Source organism: Erpetoichthys calabaricus, chromosome 7, assembly GCF_900747795.2.
Source record: "Erpetoichthys calabaricus chromosome 7, fErpCal1.3, whole genome shotgun sequence".
Lineage (NCBI taxonomy): Eukaryota > Metazoa > Chordata > Cladistia > Polypteriformes > Polypteridae > Erpetoichthys > Erpetoichthys calabaricus.
In genome coordinates, this window is record NC_041400.2 from 107,596,886 (window position 1) to 107,619,318 (window position 22,433).

The 22,433-nt window shown below is 36.2% G+C and overlaps 1 protein-coding gene across 3 annotated transcripts in view; it reads right to left on the minus strand.

Annotated features, from left to right (window-relative positions):
• Nucleotides 1–8,655: 8,655 nt before the first annotated feature.
• The window catches only part of prdm6 (PR domain containing 6), a 122,424-nt gene continuing 108,646 nt past the window's right edge, over nucleotides 8,656–22,433 (minus strand). For 2 of the 3 annotated variants that reach the window (XM_028805245.2, XM_028805244.2), the window contains 2 exons: nucleotides 19,010–19,186; nucleotides 8,656–11,398 (listed from right to left, as the gene is read on the minus strand). In XM_028805245.2, the coding sequence (XP_028661078.1) occupies nucleotides 11,284–11,398; nucleotides 19,010–19,186 (292 nt within the window). In that variant the 3' untranslated portion in view covers nucleotides 8,656–11,283. Of the gene's footprint in view, nucleotides 11,399–18,999; nucleotides 19,187–22,433 lie in introns of all 3 variants that reach the window. The other variant, XM_051929975.1, reaches the window with a different exon arrangement.

The window sequence follows — 22,433 nt, forward strand, 5'->3', positions numbered from 1 at the left end:
ATTCTACTTTTAATTTGGGACCACCATGGTGCATTGATATTTACTTTAGGCTGGGATCCCCAGCTCAAAAAAGATTTTTACACATCCAGAGCAGCTCTCAATGAGGCATGTAGCCTCACAGTTTGTAAGTGTAAATAATACAGTGCCAGGCAAAAATAGTTGTCCTATTCCTGATTTCCTCTATTTTTGACAATGAATGTTTTCAAGTCTTCAACCACAATCCAGTAATTATCTGCTATTATGGACTTGATTTTAATTAAGCTTGGCTGTGTTCAATTGGCTCTCTAATTATCCATTTAATTGGGTTAATTTAAAGAGGGATTGAATTACTTTTTCAAATAGTGGCAATTGGCGTTGGATGATTTGTAGATAACTGGAATAAGTTAAAAATGAACTGTGAGTTCAATCAGATGGCCTTTATCTTGTATCAGATTTTCATTGAAGACCCGAAAACAATTTGTCAAAAATTTGCAATAATAAAAGAAATCAAGAAGGGGGAATATACTATTACATGTTCCTTTACACACACACACACACACACACACATTCAAATTAATGCAGTTCAGGACTTCCCTTTCAGAATTGGTTCTTATTGTATGTTGTCCTCAGTGCTGCTAGAATAGCATCCAGCATCTTGTGACGGTGTACTGGAAAAATTCTGTTGCAGAAAATGACACAAGACTGATTTACACTAATATTATATTTGTAATTGAAGTACATATAATTATAATCTACGTAAATGCCCCATATAAAAATAAATTTGCAAGATAAAAATGAATGTGTCTTACCCTGCCTGGTCACTACGTGCAGTTTTTTTTTTTCTGTGTTCTCCACCATTCTACCATATCTCAAAAGTGAGCATAAAGTAAATTCGTCCATATTTGATAACAAAGAATGCAGGAAATTTAACATAAACAAAAACTCATGATCAATTTAATGACCAGAGATGAAGTGTGAATTCTGTGTCCAATTTACCAGCACACCCTAATGTCTTCTTTCTAGATTTTCTGCCTTAGGTAACACTTTGCCCTTTGTCTGTAGAGTGTACATCGAGCTCACACTCTGAAACAGGAAAGCTTTAATGTTGATCTCAGTGGGGTACAACTTTTTGAAACCTGGGAAAATCCTCAGAGTTGAAAGATAATTGTCTAATGCTGTACGACACATGTGCATATACAGTACAGTACTTTAAATCGCAGGAAAGAAGCTAAAACAAAATAAACTATTATACTGGATACTTAACGTCTTGAAATAGTCTTCAAAGGTACATTTCAAATAAGTAAGGTTCACAGTAATTTGTGAAAGCCCATCTCTATATATATATAAAATCCAACATTTGTTGGTCTGTTCATATGTCTGTCCGATTTTCACGAGAGAACTACTTAAAGGATATAGATTGGGTTTTTTTTAAAAAATATGCTTGAACATTCTGGTTGATTTTGCGACCTCTCTCATTGCGCTGAGTATCATAGGTCGGTTGCGGTACCGGTTTATTTGCGCGAATCCGAGAGAGAGACAGCGGGCCTAAAGGGGTGGGGGGAGCCCTCCTCACTCACATGCCAGCCTTGGGGTGTATCTTACATCCGTTTAGCTAGTGAACGAGAGAACTGCTTAATGGATTTAGATTGGGCTTTTTTCTAAAATTTGCTTGAACATTCCAGTTGATTCTGCGACTTCTCTCATTGCGCTTGTAGCTGCATTTACCCAAAATTACCAACATTCTGCAGCTCCAGCTTCTAAATGGGATTCAGCAAAAGCCTGATGTGTCGAAATGATTCCACAGACAAAATATCTTCGTTTTTAAAAGTTTTAGTTAAAATTCAAAGTAAAACAGTTCACACAAAAAAGACAAAAATGATAAAGCAAAAAATCAGAAAAGTTTTTGTTTAAGAGAAGTTGTGTTCAAAGCTTATAAATCTTGTTACATTTCTAATCAATACAAATCACTTCTAAATGTTTCTGAACCATTTCAAAACGTTCAGAAAACTGTATGCCTATCCCATTTCTTCAGTATGTTGAAAATGGGTCTTTTTAAGTCCCTGTGCACTGGGATCTATTCTAAACAACAACTGACTCAATTGTCACACTGTATCTTAGTTATAGCAAGAAAGTTCTTATTAACTTACAGGGGGTAAAAGGCTATACCATTGTCTATGGTTATGACTAAGCAAACACTAATATGAATTTAACTTAACTTAAAGCATTAACTTTCTAAGATTGGCTCTTACACAGCTAAGAATCATAGTTTGCTTGCAGGAGCGATATATTCATGCTAATCTGAGTCAGAGGCTGCGGGCCGAGGGGAGGGGGAAGCATGACGTCAGGAGTAGGGAGCCAGGCATGGCCCTCCTCACTGTTCTGTTTCACTTCTACATGGGCAGAGCCACGGGGGATGGCTAGTTTTATCTACAAAAAGGACATTTTAGAGGCAAAAATACTAAACATTTTAAATCCTGTTGAACTGAAGCATGAACCTCCACAACCCTAATGTAAAGCAAGTTCTCTCAAAAAACTGGGCACTCTGGCTTAGTCCTTCCTATGTGTTGTAATCTAAAAATCAATTGAAAACCTTCCTGTTGTTGTGAACCTTCAAACAAATCAACAGAACACTCACCTCTTGTTGTGGGCCTTCAAACAATCTTCTACATATTCAAGAAACATTCCTTTAGATTTAGGAAACTGTACTTGATCCTCCTTACTGAGATAAAACTAGAGATGAGGGCTGTACTGTTTTCATTTTAGAAGAGGTCCAGGGATGGCAGGCACAAAACCATGAAGAAGGAATGAGGAATTTGCAAACAGCTTGAGTTACATGAAAAAGGAAGGCCTTGGGGAAGATATGAAGTCTGAGACCTCCTGTGACATTAAGAGAATACATATGTGCCATCAGCACCTCTGCCAAGGAGCTTTGAAAAGTGCCCTAAAATGAGCAAAAAAAAAAAAAAGAAATGCTTCTCTCAGGGTCAATGCTGTGGGAGAAAAAACTTTCATGGAAAAGTAGAATTTTTGGGAGACTTATCACAGGGATGACTGGCTATGTTTAATTTATACAATGATATTTTCTGATTGTAAGCATATAAAGATCTGAAATCCTCTGATACCAATGTTGCCAGGAATTTTCACCTTATTTTCAAGCTCAATGTACAATACTAATACCCAGACCAAATATACAGTTGGGACAAGATGCACCTTCAGTAGTGCTTTCCTCCATTAGTTCCATGTGCTGATTTAGAGGAAGATTTATCTGATCGCAAGTAGAGTAAAATATCTTTGTTAATTTATAGTAATGCTTTTGATGCACAATGTAAAATATTGGTGTCTACAAACTCCAACATGCTAATGAGCTTACATGCCTTACCACTGTGTATAACTCCATTTCATTTATAGAATTATTTGCCATGTTTGTGTGACAGAAAATGTACCTAATAGGTGGCTTCTCAGAAAACAGTTAAGTTGCATTTTTCTCGATACCCACTGTGCAGATGAATCAGCTAGTAAGGACATTATTTGAGTAGACTACCCTCAAAACAGCAATATCCAGGGCAAAGTGTGGCCTAAAACCTAAAATGCATTAAAGAAGAGAATTCATACTACCCAGGACTCACCTTTACATGAATTCCAACTTGCAGGATACTATCTTCATGGTATCGATGGCCTGAAATAATGAAGAGTCGAAGGCTACGTCATCACAAGAGTGAACTGTGGCAATTTTGGAACATGATGTTCTTTATAATGCATTGCAGCTTATCAACAATTACTTTTCAAGGAGTAAGTGACAAATCCAGCACTAAGCTCTTGTTCTTCTTAGCTGTGGTTGCATAGTGAGAGTATATTGTCCCATAATCATAAGCTAAATAGCTAATGTTTCAACCAAGGTTCTGTACCTGGCTGGGGGTAAAATTCAGATTTTAGGTCTGTTCTGTTCATTTTTGATTATTTTATTTACATTATTGTTACTTTTGTTGATTATTTGCATTATTCTTTGTTTTATTGTGTCTATGTATGCAGGCTGCCTGAGTTATGTTTTGTGTATTTTGTGGGTGGCCCGTAAGCCAATCCGCCAGGAAGTGCCCTTTAACCTACAAATCCAGAAGGTTTCCCATACTACTTGGCAGTTCATTTTGAATGCATTCTAGAAATTTAGTGAGTTCTAGTATTTATGCTGTGCCTGTGCTGTTTGATTTCTTTGGAATTTTCACCTGTGTGCTCTGTTTTTTGACTTTGCCTTGGGATTCTGCAATGGAAGTGTTGAGGAGAGCAACCAAATGCATCTCAGTACTGAAGGTCATGTCCTACTCTGACAGACAAGGGAGACTGAGTGGCGTCCTAATCCAGGTATTTAAAATCCTCAAAGGCATTGATAAAGTAGATCCAGCAACATTTTTCAGCTTAAGGGTGAATCACATACTCTTAAGACATCAGTGGAAATTAAAGAGAAGTGCATTTAATCCGGGAAGCACTGGAACAAACTACCGAGACATGTAATTGAAGTAGAAACCTTGACAACCTTTACAAAGAATATGGATGATATATAACGACAACTTAGCTATTAGCTAAACAAACAGACATGATGGACTGAATTGCCTCCTCTCATTTGTCAAATTTCCTTTGTTGCTTAAGAACTTTAAAGTATAGTTTTGTATGTAACTCTTATACTAATGGTCTTTGCTATGTTCAGAATAAGAGAAGAAACAACACCAGCTATTTAAAAAATGTGGTGCATTAGTAGTGAAAGGATCTTACCGACTATGAAACTGGTTGGGACAAAAAATCACAACAGCATAGGGTCCCCCATGACTGAACCGGGACATTACTGGACTAAATAACATTGTTAAAAGGTAAAATCACACTCTCTTTGATTTTTGAACACTGGTCTAGGGTTTGTAAATGGCATGTTTTAGTGTGGTTCTTCGTGAATTTCTGACAGAATAACTCAAAAATATAAAAATTATTTGGAAATAATGACAAGCATTTAGAAAGACAGAGATTTCATAATAATTTTGTTCAGAATTTACATTTTTATATAATGACATAATGCTCAGTTAAAAAATGTAAATTCATTGTTGGTAGCAATCAATAAACGAACAGATTAAATGAAAAACAAACCTTGCCTAGAGTTGAGTTTTATACAAATGATTTATTAATCAAATATATGTCCATTTGTTCAAATTGACTGTTCATTTTTTTTCAATGTTTTACATTTTATACCCCAAGAATACAGTAACATGCATTGCAGTGTTGACACTATGGCGAAAATGATTCCATGTACCGATGAGTAGAAGACCGTTACTTTTGCATTATATTTAGTATATTGATGCCATTTTATTAAAAAAAAAAAAAAAGTTGCAGTCTTTATTGGGAAGTAAAACATTTCAGGATTAATTTGTGAAAAGACGTAACTTTTAAAGTCTTGAAAAATTAGAAATGGATAATGAAAAACAACATTAGAAATAAATCCTGCACAATCATGCTTAGTATTTCTATTGTTACAAATCTGCAACAAAGTTTAAATGTCACTGTTCTGAATTGACCTTCTTTCTCCGATAAAACCAAAGTGATAAGATGAGTGCCAAGTACATTATGCGTTGACAGAAGATGACTTTTTCACTTCACAAATTTCTGGTGCTTTGAAGATTAAACATCACATCTACAGCAATGATTTTAGCAAGTGATGACCGGGATGCAACACAATTGAATTTCTTAGCTGCTCACCCTTCTTTCGTATTAACTGCTCCTTAATGGACATGGAAAAACAATAAAAGAAAAAGATGTACCGTGGCAGTGGAATTGCCAGACAAGCAAATGAAAGAATGGTCAGTATTATTTATACAGATGATATTTTAAATTATTTGTAATAATACAGTATTTATTTAATTTGTCATCCTCTTGGAATTTCCTTTAAGCTTAATGCAGCCAATGTTATTGCAGGCAATGATAAATTAAGACACTGCTAAGCATTAACATACAGTTATTGTCTGCAGGATTTTTTTTTAGGAGAGATTGGGTCTTTAATAATACAGCTGTAGATTTTATACCTTTATGTAAGGAGTTGAAATAGGACACTTCTGTCAGTTATATTTTTTAAACAGACAATACCTTGTGAAGCAGGGAAGGAACAGAATAACACCTAAAAGATTTTGGCAATAAAAATTTTTTTGGAGTCTGCTTTTAATTCCAGTAATATCCTGAGAAAATATGATTGACGTTAACGATATGCTGACAGCGTGCAGGCGCCAGTGGAGCACTGTTTTGGTCTACCATTAGTTCTTAGTAATATTTACCTCCTCATTAGGTCAACACTGCAAGTGTTTATCTCTTTAGTAATGTAACAGCACCTACACACTCCATTCATCTTTAAGATGTTGATCTGATTTTTAACACGGATCTGTGGTAGATATTCTTTGGCAAACTGAATGTGTTCTCTCCGCACTAGTCGTATAAGACTACAGCATTGAGCAGCTGCCTTAGACCTGAGTAACAAGATGTCCTGCTCACATGAAACAGTGTTTGTTATATTTAGCACCTGGTTTATAAAAGGTTATGGACCTTGAACTCCACACATCTGTACTTTCCTATTTTGCATTAGCTACTCTAGTATTAGATTCTTCAGATCTGCCTTATAAAACGTGTACCTCCATAGTCTGCTACTTCGACTTGTGGCTGGACCATTCATGTACACTGATGATCTGGTTGCAGTAACCTCAACGTCCTATAGGATGCTAGCTTTTACTAAACAAGAAAAATAAATAGCTTTCAATATAGTGGAAACCACCAGCATAGAGTTTTGAAATAAGTCACAAAGTCTATGAAACACATTTAATGGCTCACATCTACCCCTCAGTTCAAAGATTTTAGGAGTAGTAAAATTGCTGTAATCTGAAGAAAATGTTTCTCAGTGCATATTGACAGCAGCCATATTGCTTAAAATTTTGCTTTATGCAGCTGTCATAATGGTGTCTTTTCTGAAAATACAGTAGATGGTGGAAGAAGTTGCATGTGTCCATATTAAACAAAACGCAAGTCAAGTAAGTTTCAGGTGCATTGGACATACTAAAGAGAACACTTAAACTGGGGGTGTCGCCAGAAAGGTACTACGATACTTTCATAGTATCGGGGTCCACATTTAAAAATGTATCTTAACACAACATAAGCAAGCTGTAACAATTAAAATAAAATTGTCGCTCCAGTTTCAGAGTGCAGTAGACCAAATTTTAATGCTCTAAATTCTTTGGTTCTGATAACAAAATATGCAGCACACACTTTATTGCCCTAATGACAGAAGCACTTACTGCTGAGCTGATATTACACCTTGGAAAATGCATTGTTACTGCAAAAATACTAATAACGCCATCTTGTTGAATATTTAATAAAGGAAAGCTGCCAAAATTGGACTAATGTGAATTTCCCATTGGGATTAATAAAGTATCTATCTATCTATCTATCTAATGATTGTAGCATGTACAGTATGCATTAATAATAATAGGATGATTCAGGTTTTTTATCTATTCAGTTATTTCATTTGACTTCTTGTTTTCCTATTCTGGGGCTCCACCTTTTGATTTAGCTTGCCTGAAAATTTTGTACAAATGCTTTCCATCCACTTGTCTATCTAAATAATTTTTTAAATATTCCATGTTCAGCCCTAATAAACAGGCAAATAATGTATGAAAGGAAAAGATGCTCATTCATGATCATTGAGTTTACTCTGAACTTTTCCTGCAACTCATTCAGGCAGTTTTGGATGAGACTCAATGTCTGGATTAGTGGTGTAAAGGCAAGGAACCAACCATGGATGAGATACCAGTCCATGACAGGGTACAATTATGTACAAGCCCATGTTCGTTCATAACATATGACTGCAAAGGGATCAGAAAGCAGAGCAGGCAAAGAAGAGAAGAGACAAAATCCTCATGCGCACTGTAATTGGGACAGAAAATAAACCTAGGACTGTGAGGCAGCCTTGTTAGTCAGTTCACTGCTGTGCAGACATAATTGCCTGCATTAAATAAAGACAATAAAAGCAAACAGCTAGTAAAGCATTTAAAGCGTTGTAGAAATAGTAGCGTCTTCTGTACAGAGTACATGGAAATTCTTACTTGCATGCTGACCAACATACAACTCATCACAGTGATAAACACGAAGGGCACAGGAAGAAGGCGATATATTCCAACATGAAGAATCCATTCCAGAAATATTCAAAAAGTGCATATGGTGTAATATTCTATATTCAGAGACTTGAGATGTATAGCTGTTATAACTGATAATTTCAATTATTTTTTTCTTGGGTTCTCCTTAAGGTTTTAAAATTAAGTTATACATCTTTTCTGGACTTTTCTGACCTGAAAATTCTATTTCTCATGTCTATTTCTAAATTGTTAACATTATTTTAAAAGTTCTTCATTTTTCAATGTTATTTGTGATGCTAATTTGTTTTAGCAATAAATGCATCTGGTTGGTGCAACAGTGACATCATTGCTGTGACTCTATAATGTTTAACTCAAATAATGCTAACTTGTCCAAGATTGGATAAAAATCCTTGGTGACTACATGTTACTTTCTTTGGTACTTTTTGGTGCTAATTTCTATGATTGTTTCTGGTTAGTAGTAGTGGCTTTGACGAGCATGCTTCTGGTTTTTTCCTTCACTTATTTTTTCCGGCTATGTCTTTGTTCCTGATTTTTTTCTCATAAAATGTTTACTGACACTCCTTTCCCTGACACTACAGTTTCATGTTGGTTGGATGTGATAGTAACAGTTTCATTGTACTCTGTATACGTGACAGTACTGCCTCTACTGCTACATACTTATGTGTTCGTGTATATATATGCAAAGTTTCACAACCTGAATGTACCTACTATTGGTTAATTCAGAACTACAGTATGACAGCAGAAATAGAAAACAAGAAGTCAATATACACGAGGTGTTTGCAGCACTCCTTTTGTGATTTTGGGTTAAAGAAGAAATAAATTGCTGCCGTTGTTGTTGTGTTTGGTTATACTCATGAAACAGCCTCCTGTGTACTGAACTCGGTTGCCCTGTTGTACAAAGGCACAGACAGCATGGTGATATGATGGCAATAGCTCCCCCATTTTAAGTGAAAATTGTGCCAAACTAACCCTATGTCCCCACCACAATACAATATTGTGCAGTGCAGTTACCTCAATGCATTTTACAGGATTAGAATGGCACACCCTCATTCCACTACAAGTCACAGATGCCCACCCTTCGAAACAGCAGGGGAAGTGCCACCGCCTCAAAACATCTTCCTGTGCCTTTACAATCATGGATTCATCTGGACAATTGAAATTCTTAAAATTAGAGCTCTTTTTTGATGAACGTCTGCTACATACAGTATAACAAATACAATTGTGCTTATTTTTCCCATACTGCAGTTTTTGGCAGTGAACTGGAATAAGTTTAAAATTCATATGGACAGTTAGATTTTCACATTTAGTGACATTTTCCACACCTTTCTTATTTCAGTATATCTTTATATGCTGATGTTGACTGGGTGAAACAAACCATTCTAACTATTAATAGCACATTTACAGAAATAGTTTGCTTTGGCATTATGTAGGAAATCCTTACATCTATTTATAAAAATGAATAGACCTAACTTTTATTTAAAATGACTTTTGGTAACAATTATGACACCTTGCATCCAGATATTTTTACATTAATCTCCCAAGTTGTGTTACTTATTCAATAAATACAATAAACAGAGCATACAGGCACAGATTCCCAACTCTTTAGTTTGTTCAATGTTACCAGTACCTTATACAAAGTGAAAGCATCTCAAGGTTCATGCATCAGAAATCATGATAACTTTCTGTTGTAAAACAGATCAGCAGATTTCTTGCAAGGTATGCTAGAACTCACCACATCTTCAACATTGCTGGCATTACCTGATCAGTATGTCTGTTTAGTAGAATCCAGGCCCCTTTGTTGTACTTTTCACAAGGTAGATGATGGTAGATCTGCCGTTCTAGTGGGTACAAATAGCAAGTGACTTTTCAGCTTTTCCAAGGATTCTGTGTTTGTGCAGAGGCCACACCCTTTCCAGGTGAACCTAATGTATAATAATGAGAGGGGCGGGCCAAGGGCAAAATGTAGCTTAAATAAGAGTCACTTGTATTCCAGCAACAACTATCAATGGTACACTCAAAGATGACATCATGGATATTTTGACTGCAATTACCTACAAACTCTTTGGCAATCTGGTATTTGTAGTGCATATTCCTGATAATGGCATCTGACATAGAAAGTTGGTTTATTAATCTGAACTCAGTTAAAAAATGAAATCACAATAATTGCCTTTAGGCCACCGTATTCACATTATTTTTACATAGTAGGCAAAGTAGCCTAACATTCACTGTTTGGTGAAGAAATTTTGATTTAATAAGTCACAAAGCAGTTACCTACAATATATCTATATATTGCTCTGTTAATTGCAAAGGTGTATTCTCAGGTAAAAAAAAAAAAAAAACATTTCTTGAATGAATTTGTTTCATTTTGGCAGCTACTTTTTTCCCCTTGGGAAGCCACAATTTTTTTACATGATTTGTCCTGACTGATCCAGATTTGCCAGCTGTCTACATTGATACACAGTTCTACACGAAACGTCCGCAATGGTATATTATACATTCCTGTGGCTGGTAATGTGTACAAAACCAAAACTCAGCATTATCAAAAAGTGCACAAAACATACAAGAGAAACAGAAGATAAATATCCTTTGGTATTATATTGTACAGAGAGTTTCAGTCTGTTTAAAAGCGCTGTTCTAAAAAAAAAAATAATAATAATAAAATAAAATCACATTTCATTATAATAGCCACATCAAGACAAAACAGAGGGGCATCTCTTATCCCCTTTAGACACATGCTTAAAAAAGGTGCAACCAATACAGACGCGCTTCCTGTGCGCTCTCAGTCGTTTGTCTTTTCACTTTGGTTATAACTGCCATTCCTAGGAAAGGCTTTGAGAAATAAAGCTATAGACAGAGGGACTTCTTTGGAAATCTGTGCAGCCCCAGGTTTGATGTTCACTGAACGTACCGGGATCCCCAGTCATACATAAATAATTTCTGCTTTCTTTTTTTTCCTGCTGCCGGTCTCTCATCCATGCTGGGATCAATATCTTTTAACATCTTACTTATTTTATTACTGCTTTCGGTTTTCTGGGACTGATTGAAAGTTGCTCAGAGGAAATCTTTGGTTTTGCTTAAGTGTCCGTGACATTTAATCATGACTTTCCTTGCAGTTTAATTCCAGCTAGTCAATCAGTTAATCCACTTCAATTGATTCTGTGCTTTCTGTTATTGGCTTGCACTCGTTGGGCATCCTCTGGTGCCGACTCAGCTGGGTGGCTTGTGTGAAGCTCCGCTCGCACCTCTCGCACCTGCAGAGGCAAGCGAGAAAATTGAGACCAGTGATCTGATGGGCCTCACGTCCTCCATCCTAATCACAACCGACACTTAAAAGCGCCTGGAAATTTTACAAGTCTGGAGAGGTCTAATTGGTGGCTACTTCTTAGACTTTGATGCCTGTGATGGGACAGAGCCTGCATGTTTCAGAACAGAGGGTTCTGTCAATAACCTGGGAAGAAGGCGATTTCTCCTGAGAGGCCTGTCCAGTTACTCTCCAGATCACTGTCACTTTAAATAGATAAAGAACAAAAAGAGATTTTCAGTAGTGAGCTATCAAAGAGAGCATCCTTTCTCCTGTTTTCTGCTCTACAGCCCTGAGGAGGAATGGATGACAAAACAAATTTTAGCTGCCTGCTAATTCACCAGAAAGGCAGAAGAAAGGAACAGCCTCTTGTAAAGTAATTGCAAAAGCTTTTTTGTTTTTTTGCGGACGGTATATCCTCAGTTATGAATGCAATACTTGCTATATGAAACAGCAGATAGTCCTGTGATTGATACATAAGTATGCCATTCCTAGACATATTAATAGCAAAGCAATTACACATTTTTCCAACATGAGAACATTTAAAACTAAGCTTTGTTGCATATCCCCTTTTGTTGGTAATAAAATACTGTATAGTGTGTCTAAAAGCTTTTCTGTGTATTCCTTCCAGGCAATTTGCTTCCCTAGTACATGATGATTGGACGGCTTGACGAATGCAAACTGTCAGCTGAAATGTGTCAAACCCATGGGTTCAATGACAATAACTCAAAGAGTATTGATCAAGTAAAGATTTCTGGTGTGTTTGTTAAGGTCTGAGTGTGGATCTCTCCGGAGCCCTCAGAAGTCTGATGACACGCTTGTGTATTGCAAATTGCTTATTACCAGTCTGATTAGATACTTGATTTTGTGCACCAACACACGTCTTTTCATCAGGAGCACATTTGAAAGTTATTGTCTTTCCTCCTCAAACATGAAATCATAAAAAGCAATGTTACCCTATTAAAGTGCATTAACGATATGAAACAATATGTAACAGGAAACACTAACATCACATAATGGCTGTGTTTGTTTGTGAGTGAATGGTGTGTGAATGTGAAATTTGGGACAATTGGTATAATTTATGAAAATAAGCAAAGAAGTATTATGTCTATTGTTTTTGTGTGTCCTGGTCAGGGTTGTACAGAGCCAACAGCAACAGCATCCAGGCCCATGGTATGCAGAAGCAGAAACCAAAACAATTTAGAGATGACTATAAATCTTGAAGTATGGTAACCCCAAATAGAGGACTAAGTAGAAGGTCAAGCAAACATGGACAGAGAATGCAAACTTCTTACTAAAGAAGACACCCCTTAACTTGTCAGGCTCCTGTATCAAGCAAGTGTGTGTTTGTATTAGAAACCAGCAGTCACCTGTTATATGTGTGCATATTCTGTATATATTCTAATATCATTGATTTGGACACATTTCTCGGATGGCCATGAACTATCAGAATAGGTGGCCATAAAAGTGACACCTGAGAGCTTTGAAGGATAGGGCATAGATAAAATCCAAATCCAAATCATGTGATATCATCTACTGTTAAATTCTGCTCTGTACTTGTAATATTTTTACTTTACTTTTATATTGTATTGAGGATTACTTGTGTTTTGTTCTGTGTATTGTATTGTGTTTTCCACCTTCTTTTTGATACCCACTGCATGTCCAACCTACCTGGAAAGGGGTCTCTCTTTGAACTGCATTTCCCAAAATTTCTTCCATTTTTTTCCCTACTACGGTTTTTTTGGAAGTTCTTCCTTGTCTTCTTAGAAAGTCAAGGCTAGGGTGACTGTCAAAATGCCGGGCCTGTTAAAGCCCATTGCGGCACTTCTTGTGTGATTTTGGGCTATACTAAAATAAATTGTATTATATTGTATTGTATAGATAAAGCACTTATTTAGAAGCACTTCGGGGCTACTCCTCCACTGCTAAAGTCCATTGTTCTGGGTGTGTGACCTCTGGTGAGCCTTAAGTTGACTCATGGGTTTGGATCAGTTCATGGTCTTATGGAACGTGTGGCAGATGGTGTTGCCACTGACCCCAGGTGAGTAGTGGCAAAGCAGGACTGGAGAAGAGTTGTAGAACAGCTGAAGGAGACAAAGGGTTCAACCACGTAGAAATCAAGGATCTTTTTTAATGGGTTCAACTATTGCCAATGTTATCAGAGTGCTAATTCCGCATCTCCAGGTCATTACAATATATAGATGGCACAGTGGTGCATTTTATAGCACATGTTCATACTGTGTCCAAATGGGTCTTCTCTGGACAGTCCAGATCCCTGCATCATTCAAATTACAGTAGGTTAATTGGAGTCAATTGAGTGCAGGCAATTATGTGAATGTACACTACCAGGCTGGTATCACATGCTAGGACCAGTTCCTGACTAGCACCAAAACTAATGAAAGGATATACTGCATAGCATACATTATGTATGAAAGGGTACCTAACTGGCATGAGGTTGGTAGGGGTAAAGGCACCTAAAAGTAGAACATGTTCAGAAAGGTCCTACAGCAGACTTCCGCAGAAGACTGAGGACCACAAAAGGAAAGTGTCAGGAAGGCAGGTGTTACTTGTGGGAAGCAAATTACATAGGGTGCCTGTCATGCACATCAAGCTTGAGTTGCAGTTGGCAGTTACACCATTGCAGAAAAAAGAGAGTATGCAAAGAAGGGTCTAACCCCATTAGAGAGGACTTAAAGCCACAGTGATGGAGTCTCATTGGTAGAGGGAAGAGGTCAGGGTCAAAATGAGAGAGACACGAGGTGAGTGCTTATCGACATTTGTAAGCAAAAGTGAGCATGCCATTCCACCTGAGAGATGAAGGTTCAGGGTCTATTTTGGTATATTTAATTTTAATACTGTTGATTGAGTCTCCTTAACATTAATCCAAACTAAGAAGAGGCATTATCTCCTGTATTCCTTACCTCCACTTCACTCACTCAAACATATCACAATACACAGAAAAATAACATATATAATATAAATTATATATTTGTAATACTTCAACCTTCTACTCTACAGCTCCAGAGTGATGTATTGTAATTCTGGCCTTGGCATTCAGTGCGTGTTAGCATGGATGGTTCTCTGGGTACTGTCTCCTTCATCTCACATTACCAAGACTTGTGTCTCTTAAGATACCCCATCTAAATTGGTCCATTGTGATTATGTATGATAATGTTCTGGGTTGATGTCAGCCTTATGTACATTACTGCTGGGATGGTTTCCGTTGCATCACAACCCTGATTTGAAATAAAGAATGGATCCAGAGTAAATGTATACTGTTTATATATACATACTGTATGTTTGTACGTTAGTTTATTTTTTATCATTAATTTTAATTAATTTTCTAAATAATTAACATTCCTCCTTAAAGGCTATGATGCATACCAGTAATTGTTTATAAGTACACTTTAGCTAACTCTTCATGCGTGCATTAGTTATAGTTATATAAGGGTTCTTAATAGCTTCAATTAGGGCTGCATGGCAGCTTTATTGAAAACATGACAGACATAAGGTGTTAAAAAATTAAGTTGAGTCAACAAGGTCACACGTAAGTAACAGCTTTAGGTTAAAAGAAATCTATTTTCCATTTTGACCCTGAAACCTCCTCAATTAATTAAAAAAATCTATTTACATTGTAACCCTGATAAAATCAATCATATTGAAATCTTTCCAAATCACTTTCCATGTTTCAGAGTCTACTTGCAAAAAGGCCTTTTAACTGCAACTTGAACTGACTCCAGTCAAATGTGAGCAGGGGATTTCGCAGTCAAGCAGTTTAATACAACTCACTATAACAGCTCCAATCCTACTGTGTTAATACGCTTTTTTCAGCTAATATACAACATAGATTGATGTAGTATCTCAAAATTTGTATTACATTTTAAATAAATGTATCAAACGTTAGTCATAATAAACTGCTCACTGAAGGTGTCCTGACCTCTTTACAATTGCAATTACTTTCATTTACAATACTGAGAAATTTTATGGGCATTCTAGATCTTTCAAAATTTCAAATAAGCAAATTTCCCCAAATACATATATACATGTCTAATGTGTATCTGAATATATTTTATTTATATATCCCAAAACTGAAACTGCCAATGAACCTAAAACATAACAAGTTTTATAAAATATATTCAAACATACAGAAACTAGCATAACAGCTTTACCACCAAAAAATAAAAATAAATAAAGGAAGAATTAAGAAAAAAAACTGTAGGTTACTTATACATACATTTATTGTAATCAATGACATCATTTCTAAAATTATAAAATACACAATAGTTGCACCCGTGTTTTCCCAAATACTATTTCTAATACTATTTCTAATTTTTAGGTCAAAAAATATCAAAGGAAATATGATGATTTTGTCAAATCTTTTATTGAAGGCATGTTATATATTTTGTATTATCAAATTAGCACAGTGTGCTGGAGTAAGCAGCAGTGTGACCTTCATCATCATCACTGAGCTACACCCCTGACACTTTGTTATTTCCTCATTTTCCAAATCCATTAGATGGCTTTTGGTTGTACTATTATAACAAAGATCATTCTATTTTAGGGTATTTACAATTGCAATAGGGAGAGAGAATCTGATCGTCTGTACATAGACAGCAATAAGTAAATTATGCAATGTCGGCAGTCTACAAAATCCTATTGCGGTGTATTTAGTTTTCATTGTTGCAGCATTAAAAGAATGACATGGTAATAAAATGCTACCTTCATGAACCTGAATTTGAATTCTGATCTGGAGTCTGCATGTGTGGAGTGTGTAGGTTCTGTTTCTTTCAACGTGGGTTCATTGTCTTGCCATGTTACAAAGACTTTAGGTTAACTGGTGACTCCACATTGATCTGGTGTGAGTAGGTGTGTGTGTGTCTGTGAAGGCCTGCTCGGTTAGTTCTGTGCTGTGCAAGCTTCAATGGAAGAGCTCCATAACTCTATTAATGGAAACGTGTGTGCTCAGAAAATGGACAGACAGATGGTTCATTTAGAAAGATGTCAGTACATGTCGGAGTGAGCTGACGGTTACTTAGGGACCACTTATAAAACACAATCTTAACCATGAGATGACCTGTGTCTAAATATTAACCTTACACATTTTATGCGTACTACAGTATCCAGTATGAAATGTCTTGCTTTAAAATGGTCATAAAGCACAAAAATTGATGTTGAGACTTGTAATTTTGGCTCGCATGCATTATGAGAAGTGCATTCAAATGATGAAAATACCTTATGCTTATCACAATACTGTGATGGTGTTATGAGGTTTCTATTTAATGACTGAAAAAGTGGAATTTGTCGAAGTCTTTTTTCAAAAATGCTAGTGAAACAGAAACTGACAAAGACAGACAAAGACAAAAGGCCGGTCTTTGTGAACTGTTTTGCCCATACAGATGGTGTTTTAGATTTTTAGTCAGCTGATGTGCATGTTTGGGTGTGATATTTCCAGATGATTGTGTTTGTATTATATTATGTGTTTTCAGGGGAATAATAAAAGTCACTCAAAATTTTATTAACGTGTGTCCAATTTGTGTCAATGATTATGTTTTATATTCTTTACTGTGTTTTGAAGTGATTTGCAGCGTTTTGCATTCTACGTTTTGTGTTGCTTATTATCTTATGGAAGATTGTGTTTTATATTCTATGATGCATGTTGAATATATGGAAATGGTCATAAATTCTGTCATTTTCAATTTTTTTTTTTTATAAACAAACCACACTAACATTTGATAATGTGTGTGCATGTTTGGTTGTGTAATTGTATCCAAATATTTAAAATGTTAATGTTTACTATATAAAATACTGTGTATATGTTTGTAGAAATTTAAAAAGTAATCTTCTTATATAATACGCTACCGTGGCTGTTCGTTTGTCTGTCCAGGATTTTAAATCACCTTTAGCTCTCTAACCGTTTAACCTATTGACCTGAAATTTGGAACACGTACACCATGTGATGTCTACTATCCGCTTTCGGCGTGATGATTGACCTCCAAGGTTATTCCTCTTTTTATTTTATTTTATTGTAGAATTAACTCTCGGTTGTGGCCAGCAGGGCGGCCATGCGTACGGGTGCTGTTCTCATCCCTACCACCTTCGCCATCATTTCCCCTACCTCTTCATATCTTAAATCATTCTTGAGGCAGATTGAAGGCTTAAGTGCCAGCTTAAGGGAAAAATTAAGGAAAACGCACTAAGTAATTGCAACACAAACACTGACTTAATCAGTTTTAAAGCGAAAAGATGCAGACGAGGGTGGAGAAAAGAAGAGCTGCTCAAGAAGCAGCAAACGCATCAACCTCTGAGCAAACGAATGCTAAACGTACAGAGAAAGAGTATAAAAACTATGAATGCTCAAGTCAAGTGTATTCACTGCATGTTATCATGAAGTCTGCCATTACTGGTTTAGAATATTATCTGTGTCCTTCACAAGTTCTTTTGAGCCCACTTAGAAACATTCTTCTTGCTACAGTGGTAACTTTTTTTATTTAAAATTTTATCCTGGTCTATGATAGAGACTGGAAAATATTTCATAATTAATTTAATCTTCCAATTAGACACTTCTTCAGGAATCTATTTCATTTTAAATTTGAATACTTACTTAAAGTAAAAATGGATATGCTAGCAAAGTGGGCATATCAATGGGCTCAGTGATTAGAAACATTTGCAACTTCTAATTATTAAGCAAACATTTATTTGGGGTAAGATGAAAAAGGACACTCTCTTTACCCCCAGATTAAATTCATAATCATTTTTTGCATGGTTTTATTTTAATTTCAAGGTGAGTAGATGGTAGCTTCCAGAAGTGTTCACCACCAGATACAACTTTGTAAATGGTGGTAAACGCTTTAGAAAACTGCGCACAGATTGTGCAGCTCCATAGGCTAAAGTATAAGTGCCCCATACACACATGCTAATTTTTCAGTGCCACTGTTGTTATTATGGAATTATACAGAAAAATCTGGTTCAGGACTAACAATGTAGTTCATCGATCAACTGTAAGCTCCTTGGCTCATGTGGTTGTGCTGTGGTTTTTGTTTAATTTTTAAAATAATCAATAGTTGCATCATTTATTAAAGGGCTTAATTGCTTTCTACTTTCAATTTAGCATCACCTCTTCTTAAAACAGTCATTGCTCACAATTTGTTCCAAGTAAAAAAAAAATCCCCATTGAATTTTAATTCAATCAAATCAGCACTATTATTAACGTTTTCAGATGATTGGCTGGCTGAAGCACAGGTCATGAATCAGCACATTCGGTATTATTCCAAAATTAATCAGAGTTCCGACCACCCATCTGCAATCTTTATTGGAAAATATGCTTTTTACTTTGGAGTTTGTTAAAAAAAAATGGCATTGCTTACATTTAATTTTTTTCTTTTATTGCAAGATCTAAGGTGGCAATATCACATGAGAATGATGCAATCGGGATTCTGATGATAAATTTAATTTATCAAATATATTTCTTTGTAATGTTTCCCATTTCAGAACACAATATGTAAACAAAGCAGATGTGAATGAAACAGTATTGGTCATAGCGTTGGTACTCACTGTTACTTACTTGAATGGCTTCTCTCCAGTGTGTGTGCGGATGTGGTTGTTTAAGGTGGTGGCTCCAGCAAAGGCACGACCACAGTAGCCACATTTGAAAGGTCTGTCACTTGAGTGGGTAACCACATGGTTTCGGAGCTCAGAGGGCTGGGAGAATGACTGAGAGCAGTGACCACATTGGTAAGGCCTAGGTGGCAAGACAGAAGACCAGCATCACAATGGGATTGTAAACATTTAAGTGTAAAACCCTAAATGTCATTTTTTTACATTTAAAATTCTTAGGATGCTGTAAAAGCACAGAACTACCAAACATGTTAACTGTTTCCTTCTTGAATCACTGGAACAATTTAAAAGGTAACAGAGGTGATTTTTTTTTACAATTATGCCAATTACATTTATTATAGATTTCTGGATTGATGTATAGAATTGTAACTTACTAAATATACAGATGTGCTACTCACCAGCGTAGTAAAAATGTACAGCAAGAAGATATATATTAAGCAGTTTGGAAATTTGGTAATACAATATATGCTATAGTATGTCGACTTCATTTACTGTATTACCAAAAATCTGCTTTGAGTTTGGTGTTAAAAAAAATGACTATACCAATAAACTGTAATGGAATAGAAATGACTTCATTTCATCAAAAACCTCAAAATAATACACTAGAAAATACTTCACTCCTGTTATGATAAAATGCTTTAAGAGGTTGACAGTGGGCACTTTCCAGATAGGCTGCACCACCTCTAGCTTGCATATCATCACAATCGGTCCACAGAGGATGCCATATTCTTAGAACTTCACACTAACCTGGCACACCTACATAACAAAAATTGCTATGCCACGGTACTGTTGGCAGACTTTAGCTCAATGTTTAAAACAGTTGTATCATCAAATATGCCGATCAATTTCCTAAAACTGGGACTTGGTGCCACCTTCTGCAACTGGATTTTGGACATCCTAAAAAGTGGATCTTAGCATGTGCAGACTGACACTTCCTTCATTTTTATCCTCCACACCAAGAAATTTTTACACACTATATTAAATGGGTTGCCTTCCATCTTCTTAGAGTAAAGAACACTGCATCAGAGGCTGCTCCTGGCACCACTGCAGGACAATAAAACTCTTATTTGAACAGAAAAACCTTGCTGTGGATACTGGGGAGTGAAAACAAACAAAAAAAAGGCAGCATGCCTGGCTTTGCAAATGTCATCTGTAGATTTTTGTGTTGATTTGCCAAACACACCCTAGCAGCCCAAACATTTTGAAAATGCATGTATTTTTACAGCTCCAATGTTACGTTGATACATTAAATAGTTCATCATACCTCTTTAAAGTGTATTGTTTAAAAGTACATCTTACTAAACAGCTATAATTGTAGAAAGATTTAAATAATTTAATTAATGAATGAATGATATAATTTACAGTGCCTAAAAAAGTATTCACCCTTTGGAAGTTTTCACATTTTTTGTTGTACAAAATAGAATCACAATATATTTGATTCAGCTTATTGGACACTGATCAGCAGAAAGAGATTCTTTGATGTTAAAATGAAAACAGATCTCTGTACATTGGCCTAAATTAATTATAACTATAAAACACAAAATATTCATTCACTTAAGTACTGTATACACTCGCATATAAGTTGGGTTTTGAAGCCCGAAAAATCGATCATAAAATCAGACCCCGACTTATACGCCTGTTCTCAGACACATTGAATTTTGTTGCATTGACGCAGTTACCAATTTCTTTCACCACTTCAACAACTTTTAATTTAAAACCAGCTTCATATGTTCTTCTGATCAAACGCTCCATTGTAGATAAGGCATGCTCATACGATAAAGGCGTGAGATACAAAATACACAAAACAGTGCAAATGTCGCTTCTGAATAGTTTGGGTATTACCGTGTGGTCACGTAGGCACAATACATAGAAAAAAAAAGGCAGTGTGCTCCGTGGTTACTCTCTCAGGTGGGCGTTAGCATATCATAATCTCTTGGATCAATAGTGTGAGTTTTCCACATTCGATTTATGCGATCAAATTTATAAAATACTGGAAATTATATGGTAAAATCAAGCCCCGACTTATCCACAGGAGAACTTAAACGTGAGTATATACGGTATTCACCCCCTTTAATTTAACACACCTAAATGACCAGACAATTGGCTTTACAAGTCACAACATTAGTTAAATGGAGATCACCTGTCTGGAGCTTCAACTGACTGTAGTATCAGTGCTCCTTATTTACAAGGTCCAACTTGTGGTGAGTGAGTATCATGGCCTAACCTACAGAGTGAAAATAAAAGAACACTCCAAGCAGAATCAAGAAAATATCCAAGTTGCTGAATATCCCTTGCAGTGCAGTTAAATCAGCCATTAAAAGATTCTAGTTCAGATGGAAGTCTGCCTAGGACAGGCTGTCCACAAAAACTGGGCAATGGTGCAAGAAGAAGGCTTAGGGAAGGAGGCCACTACATGACTTGTGAGAATTCTGAAGGATTTATAACTTACAGTGGTAACACTGGATAGACTGTCCAGACAACAACTGTTGTCCAGTTGCTTCACTAGTCACAGCTTTATGGGAGAGTAGTAAAGAGAGGTATTGTTAGAAAACGCACATGACATTTTGATTAGAGTTGTGAGTTGTGCAGAAGGCAAAAGTGACACTCTGAAGTCAACTAGAAGAAGGTTCTTTGGTCAGATGAGAGCAAAACTAGACTTAATGGCATGTTTGACATAAGCCAAACACTGCACAATATTAAAAATACACCATCCCCACCTTAAACTATGGCGATGGCAGCATCGTGCTGCGAGGATGCTTCTCTACAGAAGGCCCTGGAATAAAAAATGAATGCAGCAAAATACAAGAAAATCTGATGCATTCTGTACAAAATCTGCACCTCCAGAGAATATTTGTTTTCCAGCAAGACAGCAACCCCAAGCATAAAGCCAAAGTTACACCGTAGTGAATTAAGTATAACAATGTTAATGTCCAGGGGTCTCATTTATAAATCTCTTGCATGGATTCAAGGAAAATATGCTTATGCCAAAAAATAGGAACAGGCATACCAAAAAAAAATCTGACTTATAAAACCCGACATACACACCTTTCTATGCAATTTACCTTTATAAATCACAGCTGTGTCTGGTGTACTCCCAGATGGGCTTAAAGTGGAGAAGGACAAATAAACTGTAATTGCCTTTACTTCACTACTACCACGTAGGCTTATCTCGCTTAACTGGAAGAATCCTAAACCAGCTCTTTTAAGTCAGTGGGTAACTGATGTTCTATATTATTTGAAATTGGAAAAAAAATTAAATTCTTATTTCGAGGATCTGTTCAAAACTTTTTTTAAATATGGCAGGATCTAATCAATAACATTTTAGAATAAGCTTCTATATCAGGGAAAAGGATACTCTTCCTTCCTTGCTG